Below are 26,633 nucleotides of genomic sequence, written 5' to 3' on the forward strand. Positions count from 1 at the left end.
CTTTTCCTCTTTCTTGTCTGATTTCAATCATCAAAAGTTTCCAGCGTAATCCCTTCGGTCAATCTCGATAATATCTCTATCCATAAATGATTCAGAAGTGTAATAAACAAACAGTGATAATATCGCATCGAATGTGCCGCAAAAATTGGAACAGTTGTAACAGCTAATTTACTACCACCGATTCAAACGAAATTATCACGCATACACGATATACAAAACGATAAATCATACTAAGACTTGCGTATAGCAAGGATGGTAATGCGAATGACCAGTTCGAAAGTCATAGGCAAATCGTGGGAGGAGAGGTGCTTCCCGGGGGCAAATTTCCGATTTATTCAAGCCCGCTCCCAAATACTTGGGAGCCCATAAAGAGAATGAATGGGATTGTGGCGGTTGCAGCAATGCTTAGGGCTGCTTTAGGGGTTCATGAAATACGCGCTTGCTACCCTCTTTGGACCATGCTCTTTCTCTCTATCGCCATTCTTCTCCTTTCTCTTTTGCTCCAACTTTCTAACGTTCTATATATATCTAAAACCATCTAGAAATTTTCCTTTTATTAATCTCGTACTTCTATTTATTTATTTATTTTCAATTTATTTTCTTGTCTTCTTCTTCAATTTTTAGTACTCTGAAAATTTGTTCGTCTCTAAGATTTTTTCAGTTATTTCATAACATTCACCCGGTATAGTCTTATCTACATTTTTTTCGAATCCTGTCTAAAATTATCCACTTCGTTCATTACACTCTAAATCTATTCCTTTGTCTTCTCCTTTAATCTTTTGTACCTTGGAATTCCTCCATTTCTAGAGTTTCTTCAATTGTGTCATGATATTCAGCTTAAGAGCACCTTTTACTTTACGAACACAATTTTGCCTTCACTAATGCATTTCGATCGTAATGTATTTCAGTCTATTCTCTTCTTTTCTTCTTCAATTTTGATTCCGTTTATTTTCCCCCTTTTTTTAATTTTTTCAGATTCTCCGTAACATAGATTTATAATACCTTCGTTGTCTCGGTCTTACCTTAATCCCTGTTTTCCTTTTGGAGTTTCAATCTTCTGAAACCTACTTGTCTCCATTGTTCCATATTATTCAGCTAGCGAACGCGTACTTACATCTCTATCGAATCCTCTCCGGCTGGTTCCCGTTCGTTTAACTCGCTGTTCACCCAAGCTCCCCTTCCGTCGCTGCGAATCGAAACTCTTCGGTCTCGGCGGGGTGGCCAGGCGATATTACCATGAATTTACATAGCCTCTCTCCGAACTCCGAACATATTGCGCCGCTTTGATTTATGCGAAACATTTGCTAAATATTCCCGCTTAATCTCGGCTCCGCGGAATGCCATCGCCGAGGAACCGCCGCGTCTCCTCGCCTGCGTCTCCTTCGACGAAAATCGCCGTGAGGCGAGGGTCCGAAACGAAAAGGCTTCGAAGGGGATCGCGATTTCACCCTAGCACGCGCGCCCGCCTTTTTTTCTTCTCTCCGCGACTCGATGAACGGAATTAACACTCGTATATTGCCTCGATGCCGAAGGGAGTGGAACTATGAAGAGGGGCACTTGCCGATTTTCCCTCTTCTCCTCTTTGCTTTTTGTTCAGCATTGAATGGATCATAAAGCGAGGTAGCTTGTTTGGTAATTTGTTTATTTTTTTCACTTTGAGAAGCGGTTATACTTTGGGGTGAGCGTACTTTCCTTGACAAAGTGATGGTATCGCAGTTATGGGCGGACTCCAGATTTCTATGCGCTTATGGAAAATTTCGATGCACATAAATGTATATAATGTATAAAGATATGAAAAATTTCCAAAGTGAAATTCTTGTTGTAATATTTATAGGATGTAATGTTTTACTTGCGTATGTTCAGTTTTTCAGTATCTTTCATCCATAGACTACTCATGAGTATTGTTCCTTTCAGATCTTAAGGCAATGTTGATCTTTTTTCTTTAATCGAAAAAGGAATATATTTCTCTTGTATTTTTCGTAAGACCAAAATTGCGAATAATTTGAATGTTTTATTAATGTACGGTCAGATATTACTCATATTCTATACAATATAAAAAACACATTTTGAAAAATTAAAAGTTGAGCGTTGCGCGATTAAATCTAGAAGGTGGAGTACTATAAAAGTAGAGATTTCAAAAGTTAAATGTATCGCGGTTTTTCAGCCGGAATGTTACTGAAACGACAGCAGTAATCTCTTTTGTTCGGGAGCTCTTGTTTGCGCAACCTTTTTTTCCCTCTGGTGTGTTGCACTCGGATAATTTCTAATGAAGAAGCTCCTATTATTTTGTGAAAAAAGCGTTGAGTAACGTGGGCACTTCATAAATGTCGGTGCTCGAGAGAATTCACCGCTCTTTCTAACTCGGACACGAGCCACCGTGAAATTCATGCCGCTCTGAAGATTTACGAGCGAGCAAATCATTTTCGAAGGCGCCAACGGCGTGAAAAGATTCTTTTAAACGAGACTCAAACATCCGACGAACAGTGATTTATTGTTGGTAATACGCTTGATGAAAACTATGGTTTCATTATACGAATAATACAATTTCATTAAATTATGCAGAAATTAATATAATGAGAATATCGTTGCTTGAAGAAGATTAAGCAAATTAATGAAAATAATTATACAAACAAATATTCTTAAAGCTTCATAAAATGTAATATAGTACATTTCTTAATTATTCTAATTCTTACTATATCCTTACTATACTATGTAATGATACTTACACTACTTTGTATCTTATTTACATTAACCGTATTGTGTCTCACAAGAAAATCCTTGATCCGATTGTAATTTCCTCTTATAAAGCGATTAGAAGGTATAATGAACGAAAATAGAGGAAGAAATCAAGATAGAAGTCGGAACGATAAGAGGGACTTAAAGTTGAACGTTGGATATACGAAGGAAATAAATACGAAAATAGAATGCAGCATCTCGTGGAAAGTAAACTCTTCCCTGGCGAATATTGCAAGGAAGGATGATACGATGTATTTTGCGACGCTGCTCCCCAAACAGCTATAATTTGAAACGGTGAAATGTTACCCTTTAGCTGCAGGCTATTTGGCGGTTTCTACAGATTCCATTGGACATACTGGTACGATGGCCAGTCGGCCTAGTTCGCATTTGGCTTCCTCCTACTTGCAGAAAGGGAAGTATTTCTCCTCTTATATGGGGGTTGACCCCGAAGCCGGTCAAGTTTACGAAACACTATGCTCTTTGAAAAGATGTATATGGTGTCTTCGACATACAGTATGTCCTGTTGAATTAACTCTACGATTCTTTGAAAGTGCAATGTTATTTGTGACCAATTATTTTTGTAAGCTAGAACTATTAGCAACTAGAATTCAGGCATTAGAACTATTAGATTAGAACTATTGTTTCGTTTATAGGATATATATAGAAACAGAACAAATTTATGTTACAACTTAATATTACGTAGGAAGTTAATGAATTAATATTAGCAAGATTGTATGAGTACCACAGTTTGATGATTTAGGTTAATATATTCATGTATCGATGTTAAATTTCGAATTTTTATGGCACGATTCTTAGAAGTCAATCGGTTCTAAATATCCTCAGAGTCTGGATTCCAGACTATGTATTCGCTCTTTAAATATATCTCGATCTTAATTTCTCTATACTTTATTATTACTTCATTTAAACATAAAATTATTTCAACGATAATTGTCAATACTTTCTTGATTTCAACTAGGACAGTATCTTTAGTCTGATAAAATATCATACCAAAACGATCTAAATAAACATGTCTAGCGTCACAAACTTCTACCTAACGCCCAAACTTCTCGAAACTCAAACCGAGTCTCACGAAGAAAAACGAAACAAAAAGACACTTAAGAACAACTCGAAGCTCACACTCTCCCGACACGAATTATTCGCATCGACAGCGTCGGTCGTTAAACGCCTCTCAACTTTTCGTGCCTTCTTCACCCTTCCAATTCTATATACGTCACCAGACTGCCTGGCGATCAACTTGTTCCTGTCATTTCCGTTTTCGTTCAATCCAACCGATCTTACGCCTCTCTTTCACACTCACACACACACACACACAGCCTGCTGCTCGTCTTTTTTCTGTTTTGTTTCATTTCCCACTTCACATATTCATACGGCGCTCTTTGCTTACGATAAATGCGCACCATTTGCATGTAGGGTCCCTGCTCTGAAGCAAACCCCTTCTCTGACCCTCACGCGCTATCCTCTCATCCCGTCACTCTCTGTCTAGAGGCTCGATAGGTTGGGTGGCCCGGTCTCCCTGGGGCGCTCGCTTCGGCCACCCCACCGCGGCTCAACTCCAGCGCGATAAGCCGCCCCCGGGGATCCGCGATTGTCTCGATTTATATGCATGCACAGACGTAGGTGGTGGTCCGTGTGGCTCTGCTCTCTGACTGCGGCCACCGTTGTCGCTCGGACGAGAGGGGGTGAGAAGACAAGGGTGGCACCGAGGGTGCACAGTAGATGCGACCATCAATAGATCGATTCTCCAGGCAGACAGTAAATATCGCTGATGAGCTGGTCCGGTCCTCGACGATTGGGACTTAGGGCCGGCAGTTGAGGGGGCAGGGTGCTTACCCTGCGATTTGTCGAGTGGCAGGAATCCTCGCGCTACTCAGCACTATACCACTGCCAACCACCCCCCTATATTCGCCACCTCCTCTATCCTACCCAAGTTTCAGTCTTTATCCGTCTGTTCAGCCATTCTTTATTCTCGCGATTTTTGTTTTTCCGCTCTCTTCATCGGAGATTTTTGCCAACTGAGTCGTATCTACGTAGGTACCTTGGGAGAGGCAGCAGCGTTGCCTCCAACGTTGCTGAGGATTAACGCACTGCCTGGGTAATCTTTTTTCTCTTTCCTCCTCTTTTTTTTTCTTTCTCCCTACATAGCGGGAAATTATTGCGAACGAGGGACTTCCTGCGTGCGTGGAACGACGACCGGACGATTATCCGAATTAATTCGGAAATGTTCCCTTAATGACCGACCCGGAAATATTTTTATTCCACTCGCGTTAGAGTTTCGTCCACGGCTGGGACTGTGTACTCGGTTAAGTACGATGGCGTGACTAATTGATTTTAGGCGTAATAACCCTGTCACGTACTTGTTTAGGCTACGCACAAATATGTAAATATTTTCTTTGTTATGAATTTTGTTGATAAAATGGTGGGTTATTTTATAGCAATAGAAATTGCTATAAAATATTATTAATTAATATTATTAATTATAGCAATAGAAGAAGGGATTGCTGCAATTGCATAATTAATCCTAAAATGGAATACAAAGATAATTTTGATACAGAATCATTCGGCTGATAATGTATTGAGTTTTAATATTACCTTTTATAAAAGTTAGAGAACGTGACTTATCATATTTTCTTTCATCTGTGGCCATCGTATCTTACCCTACTTTTGCTTTCAGGTCTCCCTGTGCGACGATTACAGTCTACCAGTCGATTTCGTGAATAAGAGACGCCCTGCGAGTGCTGCGGGTGCAACATCCACGGTTCAGTGGGCACTACCAAGTCCTACTATCGAAAACGTGAGTTTTCTATGAACTTTAAATTGCAATTAATACACTGTGGATTTTTATGCATTTACGTAAATCCACAGTCCAGTAATTAAATTTCATATATTTTTAATCATACAGTTCGTGAAATTTCATTGGGAAGTTTTGTTCCATAAGAGCAATGATAGCATGGAAATATCAGTATTTTACTTGCTAAAGGGTTCAGATAATCGTTCAACGATGCATCGGTACCTATTCGATCAGACTTTATTCAAATTCTGTTGGTTCAATAAACGCGCATTGTTCGGTAATCGTGTTACTGTATCGTAACAGTTCGTTCATCGTCTGGTTTAATCGTGGCTCGTTGTCAGTGCAAGAGAATATCAATTTTGGTTTGCTTGCTCGGAATCACGAAGATACGTGAGGGCATTGTAACTTTATCGAACGAAAAAATGTTCAAACGAAGAATTATTATCTTCACTTTGTCATATACAATTGAACCTACATCAGAATTTGTCGAGCATCTTTCAAATTTGTAGACAGCATTTATTAAAAAAACACAACATTGTACTTTACAAATTATTAACTAACCACGCATTATTTATGCTTCTTTTCGATCAAATTGATGAGAAATTTTTAGTGCATTAAATCCCCCTTACAAAAGCACCAAAAGACATACATATCCAATATTAATAATTAATAAAAACAAATTTTTCGAAATGCTTAAAAAAAATCCGTCCTAAAAAACTCAATAATCTTTCAACAAAGGAATCATCTTCGAACATAAATATTAAAACTTCCCGAATAACTTTCGGACACAAATCTTGTACCTCCAGGCAATCAATAGTATTGTATGTCAAGGTTCTGAACGAAGATGCGGCTTGTCAATAAATATGGACAGTATCGCATCGTTAATACGTATTTATCCTTTTAGTTGAGAACCTTGAAATACTGACAATATATATCGACAGTTTGAGGGCATCCTAACATAAACCGAAATTAAACGTCTCATTTTCTACGCTTAACCAAAATCCTTCGCTTTTAATTGAATCGTGACGAATCCAACCACGATCTTCAGCATCGATTCAGGATACGTCCGACGAGTAACCGGCGGTATTGATATTTTCTCGTGGCAGCCAAAGAATCGGTTGAAGGGAGAAATATAATTACGATGGTGACAAAATACCCGCTGGGCACGATGGTGTTAGAGGGTGGACTGGCAGCCGTAGAAGGGGTGGAAGAAGACCGGTTTCGCTGGCTGACAGAGCGCGAACGAACGGAAGGACGAAAGGGAAACGCGAGAGTAGGGCGAAACGGGATGAAAAGGGTGGAGGAGGCACGGTGACTTCCGGCGGTGCTTATAATTGTTCCAGCACTCAGCTTTGGTGCTCAGGATCGCCCGAAGCGTAACGTCTAAACGCCTTTGCAGTTGAAATATACAGCTCACCTTGACTGTGCTTCCTGGTGTCCTCGAAAATGCGGTCGAAACGTCACATTTCGCCCATTCACCCACGTCTGTACGTGCTCCGGAATCTGGGTTTACTTTGTCCTGGCAAGCAAGTTTCTACACTGAATTGGACCTGGTGCGCGTAAAACTGTAAATGAAAATCTTCGTGCGGAATAGTTCGTGCTGGTTATGTGAAATATATAGTAGAAATACCCGGTGTTCGAGATATGATTGAGTGTACGAGGTCATCCGGAGAATTCGTGGTTGGTTAGTATCATTGTTGTATAATTTTATTCCAATTCTTTGGTCGGTTGTTAGTCGTATACTGATGTGGCACGTATGCTATATTTGGGTTATGATTGGGTTGTTCGAGGTTATTGGATGATTTTTTGATTGGATAGTTTGACTGTTCCATCATTTTATTCTGATTTTTTGGTCCAGTTCCTGGTCATATTATTATTGGCATTATTATCATCCGATTTATTGCGAAACAGAAATAAGGGCTTAGAAACCTCACCAAAAACGCAATACGAAAAATACGGTACAAATTCCGATAAATCAAGCGGTGTTTTTCCGCAATAAAAAAAGATCTACCGACCAGCGTCCCTGCAAAAAAAAGAAAAAAAAACAGGGAAAGTGCGGAGACCAAAGCGCAGTGGAAAGAGAAACAGACGAAAAGAAGAAAACCAAACCGACATCGCTATCGAACGCAATAAAGTCACATCGTCAGTCACCTCATCCCGATCATCAGCAAATTGCTAACTTGCTTCACGAGCGTTGCAACATAAAAGCGTCGCGACGTGAGGTTATGGTCGTCGCGAGAGAAAAGTCGTAAATAGGAAGAAGAAAAAGAAGAGCAAGACGGAGTGGAAAGAAAGATCAAGAAGAAGGTCGGTACACCTGGCTGTGTTGAACAAAGTTTCGTTCTTCTCGTTGTCACCAGTGTAGTACCGTCCCTTGACGAAAGTGCTCGTCGCAACAGTAGCGACAAAGTGGGGCGGGATCGTGAAGGGTGGAGGAAAGGGCGACAAAGAGAGGAACGGGTGCCACTTGATTCAAGAGGGTGAATCGTTACGACTCTCGCTCGTAAGCCCTACTTAATACTTTAGCGCTTTATTTTATGCGTGAGGTCGGGCACGGCTGTAGGTCGCATTTATCACTCTAACAAAGAGCCTCGCCGCGAGAAAGTTGGAGCGGGCGAAGCGCGTGCAGGAACGCCTACTTCGCGATGGAAATTTCGCGGTCGCGCGCTGCTGAAAGTGAAACGGGGATTTATGGTTTCCTAAACACCGCTGCTTCAAGGTTTCAGACAATGTTTAACCGGCGGGTGAAGGGTCGTCTGCTTTGGAAACGTTCTAAATGATCTTCAAGTCGACGTTCCTGACGTGCAACGGGATTTTCTATGCTTTTATATTTATATATCTGTATATAAATATTTATCACGTAAAGATATTTTATATTTGGAAAAAGATTTTATACTGTCACGAGATCAGTCTTGTTTCTCTTGCATAATTCTCTCTTTATTCGTTATACGATGAAACATACAATATATATTTATATAATATACAATATAATATACAATACGAAACCACTGGCAAATTTTTTAATCGAATCTGGAATTAAACATATACATATGTGTTTTTAATTCCTCCATAATGTGTGCATATGTATTTGTATGCTTTCTACTGAATATAACAAAAGTGATTCTTTACTTGATTGATGGTTATAAAATTTCATAGATTTATTATCTATTTTCATGAAAATTATATTTGTGAAGCTGAGTTGATAAAAATGAAAAAATTAATAGAAATTTTTATTTGTTTAATTTGTTATGCTTTTCTCATGCGCTATCCCGCTTTATGTTATATTTGGGATATTCGTTGGCTTTTATAATTTGTTAGAATACAACGATATTTCACACATAGACACAAATGCACAGACACCCACACAGGCATTTGAACAGGACACTTACACAGGTCATACTCATTACTGTATAGAGAGTGGGATTCAAAATATTTAAGGGATCATGGGTCACTATCTACGTCTAGTCTGAGAGTAACTGGCCAACAATCAACAATTCTTACATACGTTGTTAATTATATCACTCGCTTATGTACATTTGGTTCTGTAGTTCTGTTTAATAAATATCACTGAATATTATTTCAACATAAGCATTGTATCTTCCACAGATAATTAATCTTAACTTTAAGATTAAATTTTAACATAATTTCATACACTGTGACTGTTAAATACTTGCAATAATGTGTACTTTTACGTAATTTGAAATTTAATCTCATGATAGTTCATTGTGGTTACTTTTTGTCGTGATTTATCTGTGTATAAAAACGGATTGGTTTTAGTTGTTTGAGGATATATCGATTTTTGCTCCCCTGAAGTAGTATTAGATGTTATAGGTAGGACCTGCGTCGCCATACATTTTTTTTCCGAGGTAATAAACACTCTCGCCATCGTTGTCCTCGCCTCTCGTTAGCGGTACTGTTATTTATGGCAGTCTAACCACCCTCGTAGCTTTAGGATTATACCTTCAGACTGCTTTAATTGACGTATACAATATTTATTATCTATCGAAGTATTTTTAAAATTGATGTTTTCGATATATTTAATTCTTATAAAATTCTTTTCGTATTTAATTCTTATAAAATTAGATGCCTCTATTTGTTTAGAAATATCTATTGTACATTTATCATAAACTAAAAGTGAGTCCTGAATCTTAAAGACATTTTATTTAAAGATACTTAATTTCATTTACGATATTATTTCGTCCGAAATATCCTTGGTTTTTAAATTTTAATATCGAACGAGACTCACGATATTTTTTTTTAAAGAATGTATCAGACGTGTCCCAAAATAGTCTGTTAACTTCGCAAAAAAGTTCCTTCGACAGCGAAATTCGCGCATTATGCAAGATCACGGAATTTCTCAAGGTTATGAACGACACTTTATTTCTAATTCAGCTCGATGAAATACATTTCATCGACGTCCGAGAACCATCCTATCGATTCCTCAATTTTCTTCGAACACGACTCAGCAATAAATTATTGTATTACATAAACTTCATTTATTTTCCTCAATCTGCACATTCAAAGACCTATACATATAGCAGATTTCTTGTGGTTTCGGGCATTATAGTAATGCAGTACGAAATAGTATAACGTACCAAATGTCACGCATACGATAAAGTAGCAGGCTTATAGGCTAGCTAATAATCGTGGTCAATTATAATACGGTGGCCATATAATCGGATTAAAGTCCGATAAACCGACGGGATTATCGGCAGAGTGTTAATGTAGTTGCTCCTGCTAACTGCGGCCTAATGCCATCCCAAATAATGACGTTTAAAATTCATGTGCGGATCTAATGTCCATATGCTATGAGGTCGATGTTGTATTTTTTGGTTGAGAACTATTTATATAAGTTAGCAGGGTTTGCTATATCAAAAGTGCGGAGTTATAATATTTAATGGATAAACAAAATTTCAATTTTTTAGATTGTGGTGTTATAAAAAATATAAATTTGCATAGATATCTAATTCTGATCATTTACGAGATTATATTTTATTTGTTATTTATGATTCGCTTATTTATGAGATTATTTTATTTGTCTTAAGCGGTATAAATATATTTGCTCTCAAAGTACTTAATAGCTTTAATATACTAATGCTGAACGATGAAAATTTTCACTGGTATATAATGCGACGTTCGCTAAAGTTAGCTCATCAATCTTGATTCCTGTAATCGTTGCTTCATAATCACCCACTGGAAATTTCGATATTCATCCCAAGTCCGATAATCGAGCAACTTTTTTTTCGCCTCGATGTACTCTCGGAAGTCATGCTAATTACTTAGCTGCAACGCTAATTTTTGTAGTGGTTTCTTCGTTTCCTCGTTATTCAAGCGTTCTCGGATGAAGTGCAAAATTGCAAAAAAGGAACTTCGTTAAACCTCATTGATATTTCTGAACTCGTTTAAGTCTCATTATCGGATAATTGAATGAAATTCTTGTACATATGTATATCGTATTTTGTAAAACATAAACATAAAGGATTTTATTTATTGGTCGGTATAAATATGTCAAAATATAGTAAATTTTGTAGGATTTATGGTGTATTGTCTTAATTTTAGTAAAATATTACTAAAGCAAGGAAAATGCTAGGAAACTTTCCAATGTACTTGTATAAAGTACAAACCCATCTTCATCATTTTGTACGTCAATTTTGTTTCCGAACTTGCGTCATATGGAACCTGTCATGTAGTAAATGCATTAGATATCGATTTTATCCTGATTCTTATTCAACCACAAAACAGCATACATCGCTACACATTTCAGTCCAACCCTCGTCTCATCGATCATATTACTCAAACATATTTCGAACTGTCCCACATCGTCGCTCAAAATCTGTCCTTTTCTCCTATATCCTAACACATCAGCCAATATGATCGACCCTTGATACTGATGCACCCCGCATACCGATGATATGGAAGAAGAGTGACATAACGAAGAAAAAATTTTAAGTACTCAGCTATTTAAAAATAAAATTAAACAAACTCTTTTCTTTGGCTATTTAACTAACCATTTCGGGATTCTCTGATAAAATGCTGTTCATATGTAATATTATTTACTATTTAAAAAAAGCTTATTTTGAATTATGACATTATTCCTATTAGGTGGCATAATTTTGTTTGATAATTATATCATTTCTGCCTTAATCGTAAATATTTCACATTGATGACATTTTTTAATAAAATTTAACTCGCAGTATGTCCATCTTCACATACCCTACATCATTAAGACTATAAATCTATCAAATTATTAGCAATCGTTAAAAATTCCTAACGATATTATCTACACTGCTCGTGTGCAACAGACCCCAAGCTTGATAGCGATTCATTCGGAGAGATGATCGAATTTGCAACAGTCGATCGGCTCGCTTCCTGCATCGGCATCCCGTTTCTTTCGCCCGCGGAAGTCGCCCTCGTAATTTCCGTATAAACATCCACGAATTTATCTGTTTCAATGTGAACCAGCATCGAACAGACTGCTGGAGGTAGGAGCTTGGCGTCAGGCACGAGGGGCAATCGGCTTCGAAACAGACCCCGGGGGCACGACGTTCAAGTTTGGCAGGAGAATTCCAATTTTGGCCTCTTTCAATTTAAGGCTACTTGTCTTGCCCGTCTTCTTCTCATTCGCCTTGTACCGTAACAGGCGCTAGCCTCCGTCTGCCGTCATTTCAATTCGTCTCTCTCCGTATCTTTGCCTCTTCCACCAGTCGACTTCTTGATTCGTGATACAACCTTCTTTCTCGGTGGAAGAACAGGCAAGGAAGGGAGAAGTTTCCATCACCATTGATCAGACGCCTCTTTCGAGGAGTCCAGCTTTCTTCCTTCTCCTCCTCCTCCTCCTCCTCCTCCTTCTTCTTCGTTCTCTCCTGCTTCTCCCTGTTGCGTTTGGTCTGCGAGCTCCAGGACCCGAGGCCATCGTTATTGCTTTTATTATCGTTATTATCATTAAAATCGAAAGTTAGCGGAACGCGAGTCCTTCGAGATGAATGTAAAGGTTTTCTTTGGATTTGGCGGAGGGTAGATGGAAAAACGCCCTATTGTACAACTGTCTCGTTGGTTTAATAACGTGCACGTTATTTGAAATCGGCGAAATGAGACGGATAAGGTCAAGGTGAATGAAAGTGGAGTTGTATAGATACCGTTTGGCTTCGAGAGTTTGTGGAATGGTATGGTTTCGGAAGGTGAAAGTTCACTGTTGTTTGTCTGGTGTCGTTAAATGTTGATAAGTGCTTGTCCTGATTTATCCCTTGATTTAGTTCCTTTTTATGCTATGATATATTTTTGAAACTTAATACGACTCCTTATTACAACAAGGAACATTGTTTTGATTCAATTACTGATTTGAGATCGTACGTGTCTTAAATTGAAATTATTCGAGCAACGTGAATTAATTTTTGAAATTAGTCGAATAATCAGGAGTGGTAGTACATATATTTTATTGTGTAGTGAAGTAATTAAATTGTGTTAGTGCAAATTGTGTTTACATATGATATGTTTAGTTAATAATTCACATTGCTAATTCTTTTTATACACGAGCATTCCTCTGTTCTGGTGCTCATATACTTTCGCCATTTCTTCCACTTTGCAATATTTTACGATTGTTACTTCGTTCACTTTAATATAGCAGAAATTTTCCCAACTTTGTGAATCGGAATGTCAGCTCAACAATTCCACTAAAAAAATACTCACGACGCGCGAACTTGAGAAACGCAAGAAAAAATGAAATACACGTATTAAGACACTCTTCCATTACCCAAAATAAGACGACAGTCAGAAAAGTATCGCATATCTTCCACAGGGAATGTTTTCGTAAACAACTGAAGAAGCTGTGATTCGAGGAAGGAAACTCATCGAGGAAATGAGATTCTCGCTACAGCGAAACAAAGAACGTCAAGTTGAGCGATACAAATTATTAGGTCGGTAACAATACCAATTTGGCAGCGAGCTAGCCGGTTGGCTGGCTAACAACGTCCAGCGTCGACCCTTTGGGAGATACCATAAGCAAGGGGTTATTGCTGGAGTTTCTTCGACTAAGCACGCGACACGTTAGTTCAGCGCAATTCCCAGCCCTGAACGCAGCCAATTGCGGTAATGCGTTGGCCAACCAGGGAGGATAAACATTTTTAGCCGTCTCCTCCTCTTAAATGATCATTATTTCGAGCGGAAACAACTGGTGCCACGTTTTGTTTCGTATTTGCGCCGTTCCTCCGGAGATATCGTGCAACCAGTCGTCTGAAATTGCGTCTAATCTCCTTGCTTAATAAAGGATACTTAACATTCTGGTGAATTAATAGAACGCCTTGAACGTTCCCGGAATACGGTAGAGAATCGTAGAACAGGTTTCGTTAAGAGGAGTCACGGTTCTGTTATAATTACACTGCTTAAATAATTTCTTTGCCTCTACAAAATTGCCTAAAATTAGTTTCTTGAATGTATTTAATAGACGACTGCTTTTGCAACTATAGATTAGAAGGGGAGTTATCGTTTCTTAGTGGAAGAAAATGATGTGAAAGTGATGGCATGGAAATGGTAGAAGTGTACGAAAGTGTGAATTAAGCTTTAATGTTATAAAAAATGATGTAACTATTTTTAAGGAAATAGTTTTCAGGAAGAAAAATATCAATTGAAATTTATATTAAGATTCGAGAGTATTGGATATACTATTACTTTTCCTCTTCCTCGCTTCTTTTATCATTGTATCGCTTTCTTTTTAAGTGTACATCTGTGCCAATAATTTTTTGACTCACAGTATATCACATTACCAAACTTTTTCAACGCGTTACAGTACGTGTGAGTTATGCACTCGACGAATTTTTTGCTCATTGACCGAAAGTACTCCATTTATCGAGTAAAAGTTTCCACGTTTCTGGTGAATTCTAGAGCGTGACAATTAACATGAGCGATTCAGAGAAAAATTTTTTCTTCCGCGTTTAACCACTCTAGTTTCCTCTCTATTTAATCCCAGTGCTCGTTTAAATTTTCTTATTTTTAGGAATCTTAAATTTATCCAAAAGTATTTCTACGCGTTGCAGAAAATCTAGCGATCTGAAGGAATTGTATAATTTGTTCTTCTGCGTTTAGCTGTCAATTTTTCTCTCTGTTTAATTTCAAGGCTAATTTACTTCCTTTCAGAATTTCAAAACTATTTCAAAATCGAGACTTTTAGTCGATGATTTATGTATATGTGTAGGTGGTTAGAGATCGTAACGGAAGGAAACGATTTTCTGCTTTGTTTTCAGGCGGAAGTCGAGGTTGTGGAACAATACAGCGACCCCAGGGATAGCAAGAACAAGGCGTACGTCGAGCCAGGAGCTGAGACATCCCTGCCAACGATCTACAGCAAAGTAAATCGCAACTATTGTCGACCTTATACGGGTAAGTGGTGCATAACCTTCGTGTTATACTTATGCTTGCGATGTGACAGAAGTTTACCACCTTGCCAACGCATATCTCGCTGCAAAAGCCTACTAAAAGACCTAGCTTAGGATTCTTTATGACTCCAATTCTATTAAGGCTAGAAATGAGAAATAAAAGGAGCAATAATTTTTCATGAATAGTAGATTGAAATTATTAGATCGTTTCGGAAGTTCTGTGGTTCTTTCGTTATCAACTTTTCATGCAATTTCGTTCTCTGTCCGTGAAGGGTACATTAATTTTTAGATGTCTATTTTCCTAATTATTCAGTTTGCAACATGTGCAAATATGAAGAAGATCAAAATAGTAAAAAAGAATGGTAAGTGAAAGTCCAATTCTACAAATGTGAATTGAAGGGGAAGTTCATGAAAATATTAATATTAAACTATCATATTCGGTTTTTCTGCAAACTTCAAATTTAAGGACACGTGGAAAATAATTTTCGAGGTCTCTGGAAATTTATACTAAATAATCAAATTCCAAGTTACTGAGATTTTATAAATATAAGAAAAGTAAAATAATAGGAAAATCTCTAAAAAGAAAGGATAATGAAAGAACTGCGAAAAATACGTTGAAGGCTGAATTCACAACGCTTTACTGTGATTTCATATCAAACTTTTATAAAACGACGATAAAATAAGGTAGAGTAGACTATATTCGTTCAAAACTGATTTCCTAAGATTTTTCAACAGTAGTTAAGATATATACACAATATATAATGTATAAGAATGTATAATAAATTCGAAGGACTAATACTGAAAGTTCTTAAGAGGATTTACGTGGCTCAGATAACATTACGTGTGCTTGTCTTACATATTGTAAAATACAAGAGCCCGAGGCGGACACTTGTACTCGAGGTTTTGGAGATGTAAAAGTAGGTTGAATCGAGTGATTAGATGTAAAGTCTTGATAAGCGTATGGCTTTGTAAGTTTCAAACGATAAGTTGCTAGATCCTGGGAGTTTTAGTTTTTGAAGCAAGAAAGCAGAAGGTGTATAAAGTACCCTGACTATGAAAAATTTAGTTGGTTACATTGGTTACGTGACAAACTTAACTTTGCTAGAAGAAGAATAAAAAAATAAAAAGGCAGACTTCTCGAGAAGAATTTGTTTCAATAATTTAAATTATAAGACTTATTAACTAAGGAAGCTGAATTAATTTGTCTTTTCAAGAGTAATCGAATTAACTCTTTATTTAGGAATTCTCTATTTTGTTACGTGTTGCTTCGTTTCTGTTACAAAATAAATTCTGCTATATTTAAGCGTACAAGATGTAAAATTAACCCAATTGAAAGTGATTTATATGTTGTATTTTATTTATGTAATTTGTAGAAATTGCAAGTTAAAGCAGAACCCAGTTAACAAACTAAAAATTACGTTATGAGGACATCACAAGGCAAAACCACGGAAGATTCTCCACATTTTCTCCAACTTCGTTATAAATTTTACCAGTTAATTACCTGGTCTGTTTCTGAACGAAGCTCTTTAGATTTTCAATCACTGCATACACACTCCTCAAAAAAGCACCAAACTGGGAACCTTTAAATACCACTTCACTCTCCATATTTGCAAAACCAATATTTGCATCGATATTACCAGATTCAGCGCGGAGTCTGGGGCGATACACGAACAGTCAGACCAATGATAAACCGCGATAAATGCGTGGAAATCCTAAAATGTGGGAAAAAGCAACGACGCATAAATTCTTAACACGATCTAATTAGTCGTTGGATTAAACGCGTTGATCAGTTAACAAATGAGACATAACAACGTTAAAATAAATAAGCTTTAAATGTTGCTCGTAAATCAGAAATTTAGCCTGGCGTCTGGATGATAACCAGCGCGTGTTTTCGGTTGTCCGCTTATCGATTGGTTTTGTATACTCCAGCCAACTTTCTGCCAAGCTTCTCGTCGCGTTTCTTCCTTCTAAATTGAGGATGTTTTCTGGCCAAACGCGTGATCGCGTAATAATGCAGATCCTAGGACATGTTGCGACGCAAAGATTATTGCGCGATGATTTGGGGCCAAAAGAGTTGGATTTACGATGAAGAATTCGATGCTTTCGTTCGATGTTGCAGTAAACATGTAAAATCATTTATAATCTATAAGTAAAACGTCGTTATCTGTTAAATAATATTTGTTAGATGTTAATTTAAAATTAGTTGAAATTAGTAAAATAATATTTAATAAATTTGAATTGAAAGTTAACTGCGCATAGTATGATTGCTGTTTTGTCAATTATGCTATTACACGATATTTATTAGACGTTAAGTTAGTAAATTAAGTTAGTAACTAACTTAACACGAAAATATAAAGCGTTTTTATCGATTGTTTTATTATAAAAAAACATTATACCGAACAGATTGTGGATGAAATGGAACCATAGAATATCGGATTTAAATACATACTTTTATTAAACTCTAAACTTAGATTTAACGTAGTAAAACTTGCTTCTAATGTTAATACAGTTTTAAAATTGTTAGTAATATGAAAGGTACGAAGAAGAACGTTCAAAAAGTAGCACGATAATTCAAACGTCAATCTGGCTTCGAGGTAAAATCCGGATTTGGACGAAATCTATTTCAGATATCCATTTGGATGCAATCGTATAAATCACGTCCATGGCTCCAATTCTTGACGCAGCAGGATAATCTTAAAAACTCCATCCATTTGTAAAAATATTCTCGTTTCGATTTCTTCCTTAATATAATTTTACTCCATTCTTAATTATTTAAAATATTCTCGTTATTTATAGAAAAGGTTTTTTGCCAAAGATTTTTTATTCTATTAAATATTAAATACAGGTGAGTAATTCGTAATTGTCTGTTCAAATTAAGATTTCTTAATTTACAGATAATTTACAAACGATGGAGGATATAAAGTTGAATAAGAGATGAGATTGTTTCAGATAAAGTAGAAGTTGTTCTGACTCTTGAAAAAAGGATTAAGAGAATTGGCTTGTTACGTACCTCACATAAAAGCATGAACTTTATAGTCTTAATTATTGAGTTTTCTCTGTAATCCATAGAATTCTTTACGCTCATGCACCTTTCCTCTTTTTTCATCTTACCGATTTAGAGATTTCCTATATTACAAGCAAATTTAAAATAAACTGAAACAGAAATAATTGACTAATTTATTCGTTCGTATGTCCAACATTGAAATTCATAAATTTATTGAATTTTACCTAATATAACGCGGTTGAAAAATCCGTCAAGATTGTGAAGTTCAAAGCCTTTTTAAAATTCCAATTTCATATAAATTCATAAATGAATAAAAGCACATTCGTTATCGACTATGGCATAAAATTTCCATATAAAACACGAAATGTACGAATGAGATTTCATACACAATTGTAACACGTTCAAATAAACAAATCTCCGATGACAAAGAAATCGAAACAATTAATATTCGGATAATTAACGTTTTATCGCATAGCCACGGGCATTTAAATATACAAAATCGATGATTTATTAACGGATCCCTTCTCCTGTAGATATTTAAAATCGTTACCGCTATGTGCGATACTTTTTCAATTCCGATTTCCATCGATGAGGTTAAAATTGAGCCGACGCGACGCTGAAGTATCCGATCGAGAGGCTGTAAGTTTCGGATTATAGAGTTAACAGAAATTCCCGCGCCAAGCCGCAAATTAATGCGGCGAACCCCCGGCGATACGGCCGATACTCCGATGTACGAATTATCGAGGCAACAACTCAGTTAACGCAGAGTAAGAGAGGCGGAAGAGCCCCTCGATAATTGAACGGTGCACACAGGTTGGACGGGAAAGCCCGCGGATTAATCGAACGTTTTCGAAATGTGAGGGGACGCGTTTCTTGTCGAACATATCGCCGCGAGAAAGATTTCCGCCAATGCCAAGCACAAGTGAAACATCATTTGACAGATACGATTTTTGCTATCTATGTCGAATAACAATATTAACATTATATTTGGAAATGATTACGCTATATTTAGTAATTTAATTATACAAGTTGGTCATTATAATATTCTGGACAATTTTTAGTCATATGTTGCACTGTAATATATTTCTGTATTTCAGTTAACGAAATAGTAAGTTATTTGTCTAAGAATCAGAGGAGAAGTAGACAGTGGAGAAATATGTAACACTCGTTGACAAGTTATCGCATTTTGTTGAGGTTATTAGATGTATGTGAATACAAAAGAACGCGTGGATAAATTATAAGGTAGAAAATATATATATTTTAAATACTGAAGTGTAAATACAAATCGGAATATAATTGAGATGATCCAGATCCGCATGCTAGCAGTGTTACCCTATGACTGAAAACCCTGAAGCCAACGTCGCCTATCTACTGTTTATGGTTTGCCTTCGACCCAGTCTTTTGTCTATATACTGTTGATGGCTTCAGTGCTTGAGAAAACTAAAAGACCAGATGTAGAGTTTTCTTAGAAGTGGTGACCACCTCAACACATTTTTTAAAAAAGAAACTGAATTTGATTAAATAACCCGAACCTTCTTTATGACATTTTTAATTTATTTAATTCATTTCGTCCCAAATTTTATTCTTTTCGTTAGTCGCTACAACAATATGATTTTATTGACATAAATATAGTATCATTCTCTACTGCTTCTCTCTACATCATGTGTTATAAATATTTCTGAACGATTTATCCCATTTTATTGAGCGATCCTGAATCTACCATATTATCATTCCATCGTTACAAACTCAGATTTTGATACAATGAAAAAATTCCTTCGCTGCAACGATGTATCAATACGTTCGTTTAATTCGTTCCCATCAACGTCAATTACCCTCGATTTGTAATGACCTCACAAGGGGACCGCCTCATAAACTTTAGCCAGTCGTTAACCCGTTTCAGGGTAACAAGGGTCCGAAGCATCGTGGCGCTGGAATGTCCGAAGTTCCGGTTTGTAATTAACCCCCGTAGTTATCTCGCGCGGAGAACGTAACCGAACCGAACATACAGAGAGACAAGGCAAATCCAACGTTTCCCTATGTTACGTCCTATTTTAACGCTCGCCTATGCAGATTGTCGCGTTAACACAGATCCTGGGCAAACACGCCGGCTCAGATTTGCATTCTTACCATATTCATGGGGTTTTAATTTGCACGAACGTGGCGGGGATCAAGTTCAGCGAAAAGACCTGAGTAAACTTACCAGGGGTAAACGTTTGCCATCCTGGCAGAAGCACGTCGGCCAGTAGGCAACTAACACGCCTCTTTGATACGACTTCTTGCCCCGATACGACGGGCATTCTAATCGCGGAGAACTATGTTTGCTCTCGAGGTCAGACCGTTTCCGTTTGCGGCGTTATACATAATGGATGATCGGTGGAAACTAATCGCTCGGTGAATCGGCCAGGGAGGGTGTATTTGGCGACGAAACGGATCGTGTTCCCGCCGTTTTTGGATAAGTAAAACGTTACCGAAAGGTTGAGTCAATAATGGTTTAAGCGGAGATCAGAATTCGTAAGCTGTCGATTAATGGTTAAGTCGCTATGGTTATAGGGGTCGAAAGAACCTTTAGAAATTTTTATTTAGAAGCTTTTATATTCTCCTGACGTAGGTTAGAGTTAAATGTCGTTGTGGGGGTTGAAATAATTTTTGGAAACTTTCGTTTACAAATTCTTGTACTTTATTATTTGGATCGATAAAATGTTACAAAGGATTGAATAATCGATGATTTAGATAGAATACAACATGAAAGATTAAAACAGATACTCTCATTCAACTAAAGGAACCCTCCACCAATCAGGATCCTCTTTCGTCCACAAACCAGTTGAACCCAATCACAAAAAACCACGTTTATCTTCACATAATTGGTCATATGGTAGAATTATTACGAAATTAAGATTTTTGGTATGCATAATAATAGCAGGAATTCTTCTAGGTCCATGCGATTCGAATATCTAGTTACAGCGTCGTTAGGGAGGGAATAAGGATAGCGAAGGGTAAAATTCGACGAAATTACGTCTGCTGGGCTAACCCCATTAAACGTTCGCAGAGCTGGATCAATTTACAGAAAAAGGGATACAGAGCAACGTCTGGTCGCTGGTTTCTCTGCCTACTTCCGGCGAAACCATCCGGTCCGACATCAGGACGCGTCCGTTTCGGTTCGTTCGAACTTTTCGCTGTGCTGCTGACGTTACTTGCCAACGACACCGACCTCGTCCCATAATATGTCGTGTGATATTTAATTAAACTCTCCCTGCAGTCCTTGCTCATCCGGTCTGCCCTCGTTCCACTAGTAGCAGTCTGTAAAGTTTCAAGGGGTTCTCCTCTCCGCGAGTACAAGCTTGCCCCCCTCTGTCCTTTTACCCTTTTCACAAACTTATTAACCGTTTCGACAAGGCCCCTTGACACGCAGATTTTTCTTGCCTTCTTCTCGAGTGGCCCAGGCGTCCCAAGTAATTAAAAATCAGCCGATTAAACCTAATGAAGTAGAAAGGAATCGGAGGTGCGTGGATTGCGTAGGAAGGGTCGCGGAGATTTCTTGTTAAGCCTGGGGCGATAGCCCGGACCTGTTTTATTGTTATTTCCCTTCGTACTTCTTAGGAAGAATTATTGCTTTTGTAAGTAGAATATGGACTGGATTTGAACGTTTGAATAAACTTTTTAGTTCTCCTTTTTTCGTCCAGGTTTTATGGAGTTGTAAGTGTACTTTGAGGGTTGATTGGTTGAGTAGGTAAGGTTGATTCCTCGAAGACATTCTTTATTCTAGATTTTATATCATACAATATATAGTTTTATACTAACAGTTACATTTATATGTAGGCAGTATGAAGCTTCGCTAATAACATTGATCTAACATGTTATAGCTGACTTGCGAGATTCACGTCTAAGCGACTTTTTGCTAAATTTCGATCTTTCGAAAGTACTCGAGATCATCGCAGTAGGATGAATTCAAGCGAGACTTGAAGGGCCACTTTTCAAAACTTTCTCGCGCTCCATTCTTCCAGAAAAGGACCCTTCAATCTTCGATGAAATGCGTAGAAAGTTACACGAACTGTTTCGTATTGTAACATACGCATTATTAAGAAAATATTACGTGACATTTGCATTTTCAGTTCATCGATAATTTTTGGATCAAATCGCTGAAAACTGAAAACGAAAAATTCGAAATATTTGTATTTATACTCGCATAGACCAGAGTACTTCGTAGAATGAACAATGTCCACTCACGTTTTTTATGCATGCAATTTTCCAAATCTCGTCAAATTTTTTTTATATACCATACAATACATTTCACCATTAATTTCTAAAATTTCCTAATTACTACGATAGAGAACATATTAAGTTAACAATATTCTCATCGACGTCGTCTAAAACGAAACAAAACCACGAAAGTAATCGTGTAAAACGAACAACTGGAAATTTTAGCGACGTTAATCAGCGCTTTCGTTCCCTATCCAGATGAAAGTACCGGCTACGTCATTACTCGACCGATGAAAGAACTTTCTCCTATACTGATTGTCTCTTGGATCGACCCTCGGTGGGAGCTACCCTCGTTTCAATTACCGGTACCAGGTGACTTGTAGCTCGTTCCGCGTCCCCGAGCAGTTAACGCTACTACGGGTTCATCGTATGCAAATGACAAGCCGTCCGTCGGTCCGTCCGTCCGTTTGTCCGTTCATCCGTTGCTAGTGCGACAGGGGGTTGCTTGATTCACATCAAACGCTAGCTAAATGCTGTCTATTGTCTCAGCTGTCTATACGCGCGCATATTAAATAATCGGGACAGAAAAGTAATTATCGTACTGGGGGTAAGGTTCAGTTTCAAACGTACGAGGGCGATGAAGAATGTTTCCACCGTGGAAGTAACGAGTTAGAGGGGTCGTAGAATTTTCTCTTTAGATTGTAAATAACGTAACATTGTTTTGGAAAAAATGTAGGGAAAGAGTCGAGATAAACAACGTAGAGATGTTCCGGAAAAAGCTGCGCTTGTTTATTTGTTGGAGAATTTTCTGTTGTTACGTAATAATATCTTTTTGAAATAATTGTACTTTTTAGCAGAGTTCCAACAGAATTTCAAAGATTTTCATAATAATTATTCCGGGTATTGTTAGAAGTAAATATACAACTTTTTGGAGGTAGTTTTTACACTAGAAGTTACTTGCTTGATTTAAATTTCATGAAATATAATTTAATGAAAATAGAAATGAAAGTACAGTAACATTTAAAAATTGTCTAGGAAATTGCCTGCTTCAGTCATAAATTCATTCGAGTCTATTCAAAACCTCAACACTACGTGTTTCGACTAGCTGGCGTTTTACTGCTATGTATGAAAAGCAACAAGTTTCACTATCAAACCTCGAAATCAATACAGAATATAATACAGTGGTGATCACTAAAATACAAATGTTTATGCAAATCAGTTTTCATGAATACGAATAAATAAATGAAATCTACATGTAAATTTATTTCATCTCACAGAAATGTTCCATTATTTCGCATATTACGTACATCCTGCGTATTTATCCACATTCACGCTTCCTTCGCCACATTTCATACGCACGCTACGTGTCTCATCCTCTCGTTATTATTTCCTATTATTCCTCAGATAACTGTGTCTCAACGAGACATTAAACCCGATAGAACGAAGCGTTGCATCGTGGTGGAACGTTTCTTGGCATGGGGAGTAAACAGCTCGGTCGCGAGTTATGTTTACGACGGCGCGATTTGCCGTGCGACAGTTTTAGTATTCGAAGCTGAGAAGGAAAGCGCGATGGAAGGGTGGAAAGTTTGTTGGATTGCCGCGAAGATGAATAGTTAACAGGAGAGCGTTCCACCCTTTACTTCGCTTTCCATTTTCTCCGTATCCCGAATTTCCGTCTTTCCTCGTGCCCCTCTCACCTCTCGTCTAGCACCGTTTTCCTTTCTGCTCCACATTCGAGAGCAGCGCTTTCGTCTTTCAGTGCTTCGGCTTTCTCCCGTTTTCTCGCCCGTAAACTAGATCATTTACAAACTGTCAACGGCATGGTTCCTCGACTCGTCGTCGCCGGACACACGAGTACGCGGCGTATCTTAATCCGTCGGCAATTTCGCCAGTTAAATTCGCGTGTCTCTCAGCCAATGACAGGAAGTTATCGTTGATCGTCGTGTCATTTTGAATATTCCAGTGGTCGTGGATTTTTGTGAGGAAGGTAAAAAACACAGGTTTGTGTTGGCATCAGTTGGATGTTTAAAGTTAATGATAGGGAGAAATCTTTTTTTTTTTGGTATTTTAGAATATATTTAGGTTATTATATTAGCAGTAGAATTATGGTCTTTGATATATGTATATCTAGATATATTGCACAATTAGGATTAGACAATATAACGAAAAAATATATAATTATATTTTAATGATTGTTAATTTTAAATGTAAAAGTGAATCATCTGGAAATAGTGAGCTGCGTGTTTATAAATTTGAAATAATTCTCGAAGAACGCTTTATAAAAATTATGAAGTAAGTATTATTAATCACATGATGAAAAAATATGAGAGAACACTAGGAAATCTGGATAATAAAACCAGGAAGGTAGTCGGTTTGTTAATGTATTTCATACACTCGTATAAATGAAATGAAACTAATGTAAATTATATTTTATGATTCGTATCTTTCCTTAAAATATCTCTCATAGTATATCCTTGTATTAATTACAATTATTACAAATTTTATAAAATCTCCACATTTTGTTAAGTTATATTTTGAACAGCTTACACAGCACAACTTACATACTTAGTATTCCACATTTCAAAACAGAAATATTATTTTCATAAATTTATCTACCATACGGAGGTAGTATAAGTAATTGTAGATTCAAAGGAAAGATAAAAAAATTAATGTTTGTAATTGTCATTGTTTTATGCATTGTAATTCATGGAGTTAATCGGCATGAATTCTTACTGACATATTTGGCTCAATTACAAACAAAACAGAGCGTATATTAAATAAGTATCTAAGATTATCAATAAAATATAACGATATACATTGATATATCAATAAGCTATAAACAACTTTAGTTGCAATCAACATCCATAATATAAATCAAGGTTTATCAAAAGCGATGGTCTAAAATTCAATAAAACGCTACTTTTATTTCGATGCTCGGTCTGCGATTTCCTTTGTAACCTCACGCTATCCCGTCGACTGCAACCGCAACAAAATAAAAGACAGCAATTTTACGCGTTTGCAATTCCATTATCGAGTCCCATTCTGATATATTAACGAAGCGTTACTCCACGGTCGCTATTAGCATTCGCGGTAGCCATTGTCGAACGAATCAACATCGTAACCCTATCATTTCGTTTCACGTACCATGAAATCGAGCTCTCTGAATTCATCCATGGTTTAATATTCTCCATGGTGACCGTCTCTTTGTACGCGTTATTTTCAGATTACGTCCCGCGAAGCCATATCGAAGTTCGTTGAAAATCAGGGGAAAGAAAATGGATGAAATTTCTTTCGATTCTTTCGAATCGACGAATGAAGGAACCACATTTTTACGGTCGAAAACCAAAGGGAATCTGTCTCCTTTGAATATCTTTGGAAACCACTTTAAATCGATGAACGATTTAAAATAGAAATTGGCTTAAACAGTTCGTGGTATGGACGTTAAATTGTAAAAGATATTTCATTCTTTTACGAAGATATTCGAGAAAATTTATATAACGAAATATGCGTAGTACTTCTCTTTGTAACCTGTTTGTTATTTATTGCACAACTTATTTGCTCAATAAATTTGCCTTCTTTGACGATGTAGTTTCCTGAAGTTAAGTACTTTTCATGGACTTTAAAGTATTTACTTTGTTATCATATAAAAGAAAATTTCAAAGCTCAAAGTAAATCGTAGAGAGATAACGTGATAAACTCCTGATGAGTGATGAAACTAAAATCCATTAATTTTCATCTACATTTTTATTAAAATACAGGATCTAACGTTTCCATAAAAAAATATTTCAAAAAAAGGAAATATTTAAAGAAGAAGTGAAATGAACAGCAGAGACGTGTTTAAAGACTCGAACAAGATATACCAATTGTTAAAAACTTTACAAATTTTCCAAACAATTTAGTATTATCCTACCCTTTTGGATAATAGTAGGATAATATTAAATACTCTAAATTACTCGAAATTTGATTTACCATCATCAAACGAACGAGACAATAATCTTCCGATGAGTACGATAACGAACTTTCTTTCTTTCTTTTTTATTATTAAATATACTTACTTACTAACTTTTTTTATTAAATATTAAATTGCATTACATTTTCTCCGTGGTTCTTTATATAACAACGAGAATACGCGGATTCTTTGTTGGCTTACACTTTTGTTAATCGCGAGCAAAGCTTTGTCCCCGTTTTATCGCGCGACGAAACGACATTTCCCTTTGGCGGGTTACCTTGGAACAAGGCGAAAAGAAAATTTTCAAACAAACCCGCGCCATTTTAACGGCGCTAAACGAGGAGGCATCGAGCCAAAGGTTGGCAATGAGGACGTCGCGTCCCTACGAGAGCGTGCCTTCGAAGGGTCCCTGAATTCATTTCATGGGCAATTACAATTAGCATTTATGCCGCGATTTGCATATCGTTGCGAGATAATTTCGCGAACGCTTAGCCTAATCTCCGTGTCAGATGTTTCAGCCGGTCGGCAAGAAACATTTCTGGTCCTCGGAGATCGCCTATCTCCACGTGC

The 26,633-nt window shown here is 37.2% G+C and overlaps 1 protein-coding gene across 1 annotated transcript in view; it reads left to right on the forward strand.

Annotated features, from left to right (window-relative positions):
* Positions 1-26,633, forward strand: part of LOC132908361 (putative mediator of RNA polymerase II transcription subunit 26) — a 254,038-nt gene that overhangs the window by 185,654 nt on the left and 41,751 nt on the right. The window contains exons 3-4 of the mRNA XM_060962327.1: positions 5,429-5,548; positions 14,782-14,917. Coding sequence (XP_060818310.1) covers positions 5,429-5,548; positions 14,782-14,917 — 256 coding nt within the window. The remainder of the gene's footprint in view (positions 1-5,428; positions 5,549-14,781; positions 14,918-26,633) is intronic.

The sequence above is a fragment of the Bombus pascuorum genome, chromosome 1 (genome assembly GCF_905332965.1).
Source record: "Bombus pascuorum chromosome 1, iyBomPasc1.1, whole genome shotgun sequence".
Lineage (NCBI taxonomy): Eukaryota > Metazoa > Arthropoda > Insecta > Hymenoptera > Apidae > Bombus > Bombus pascuorum.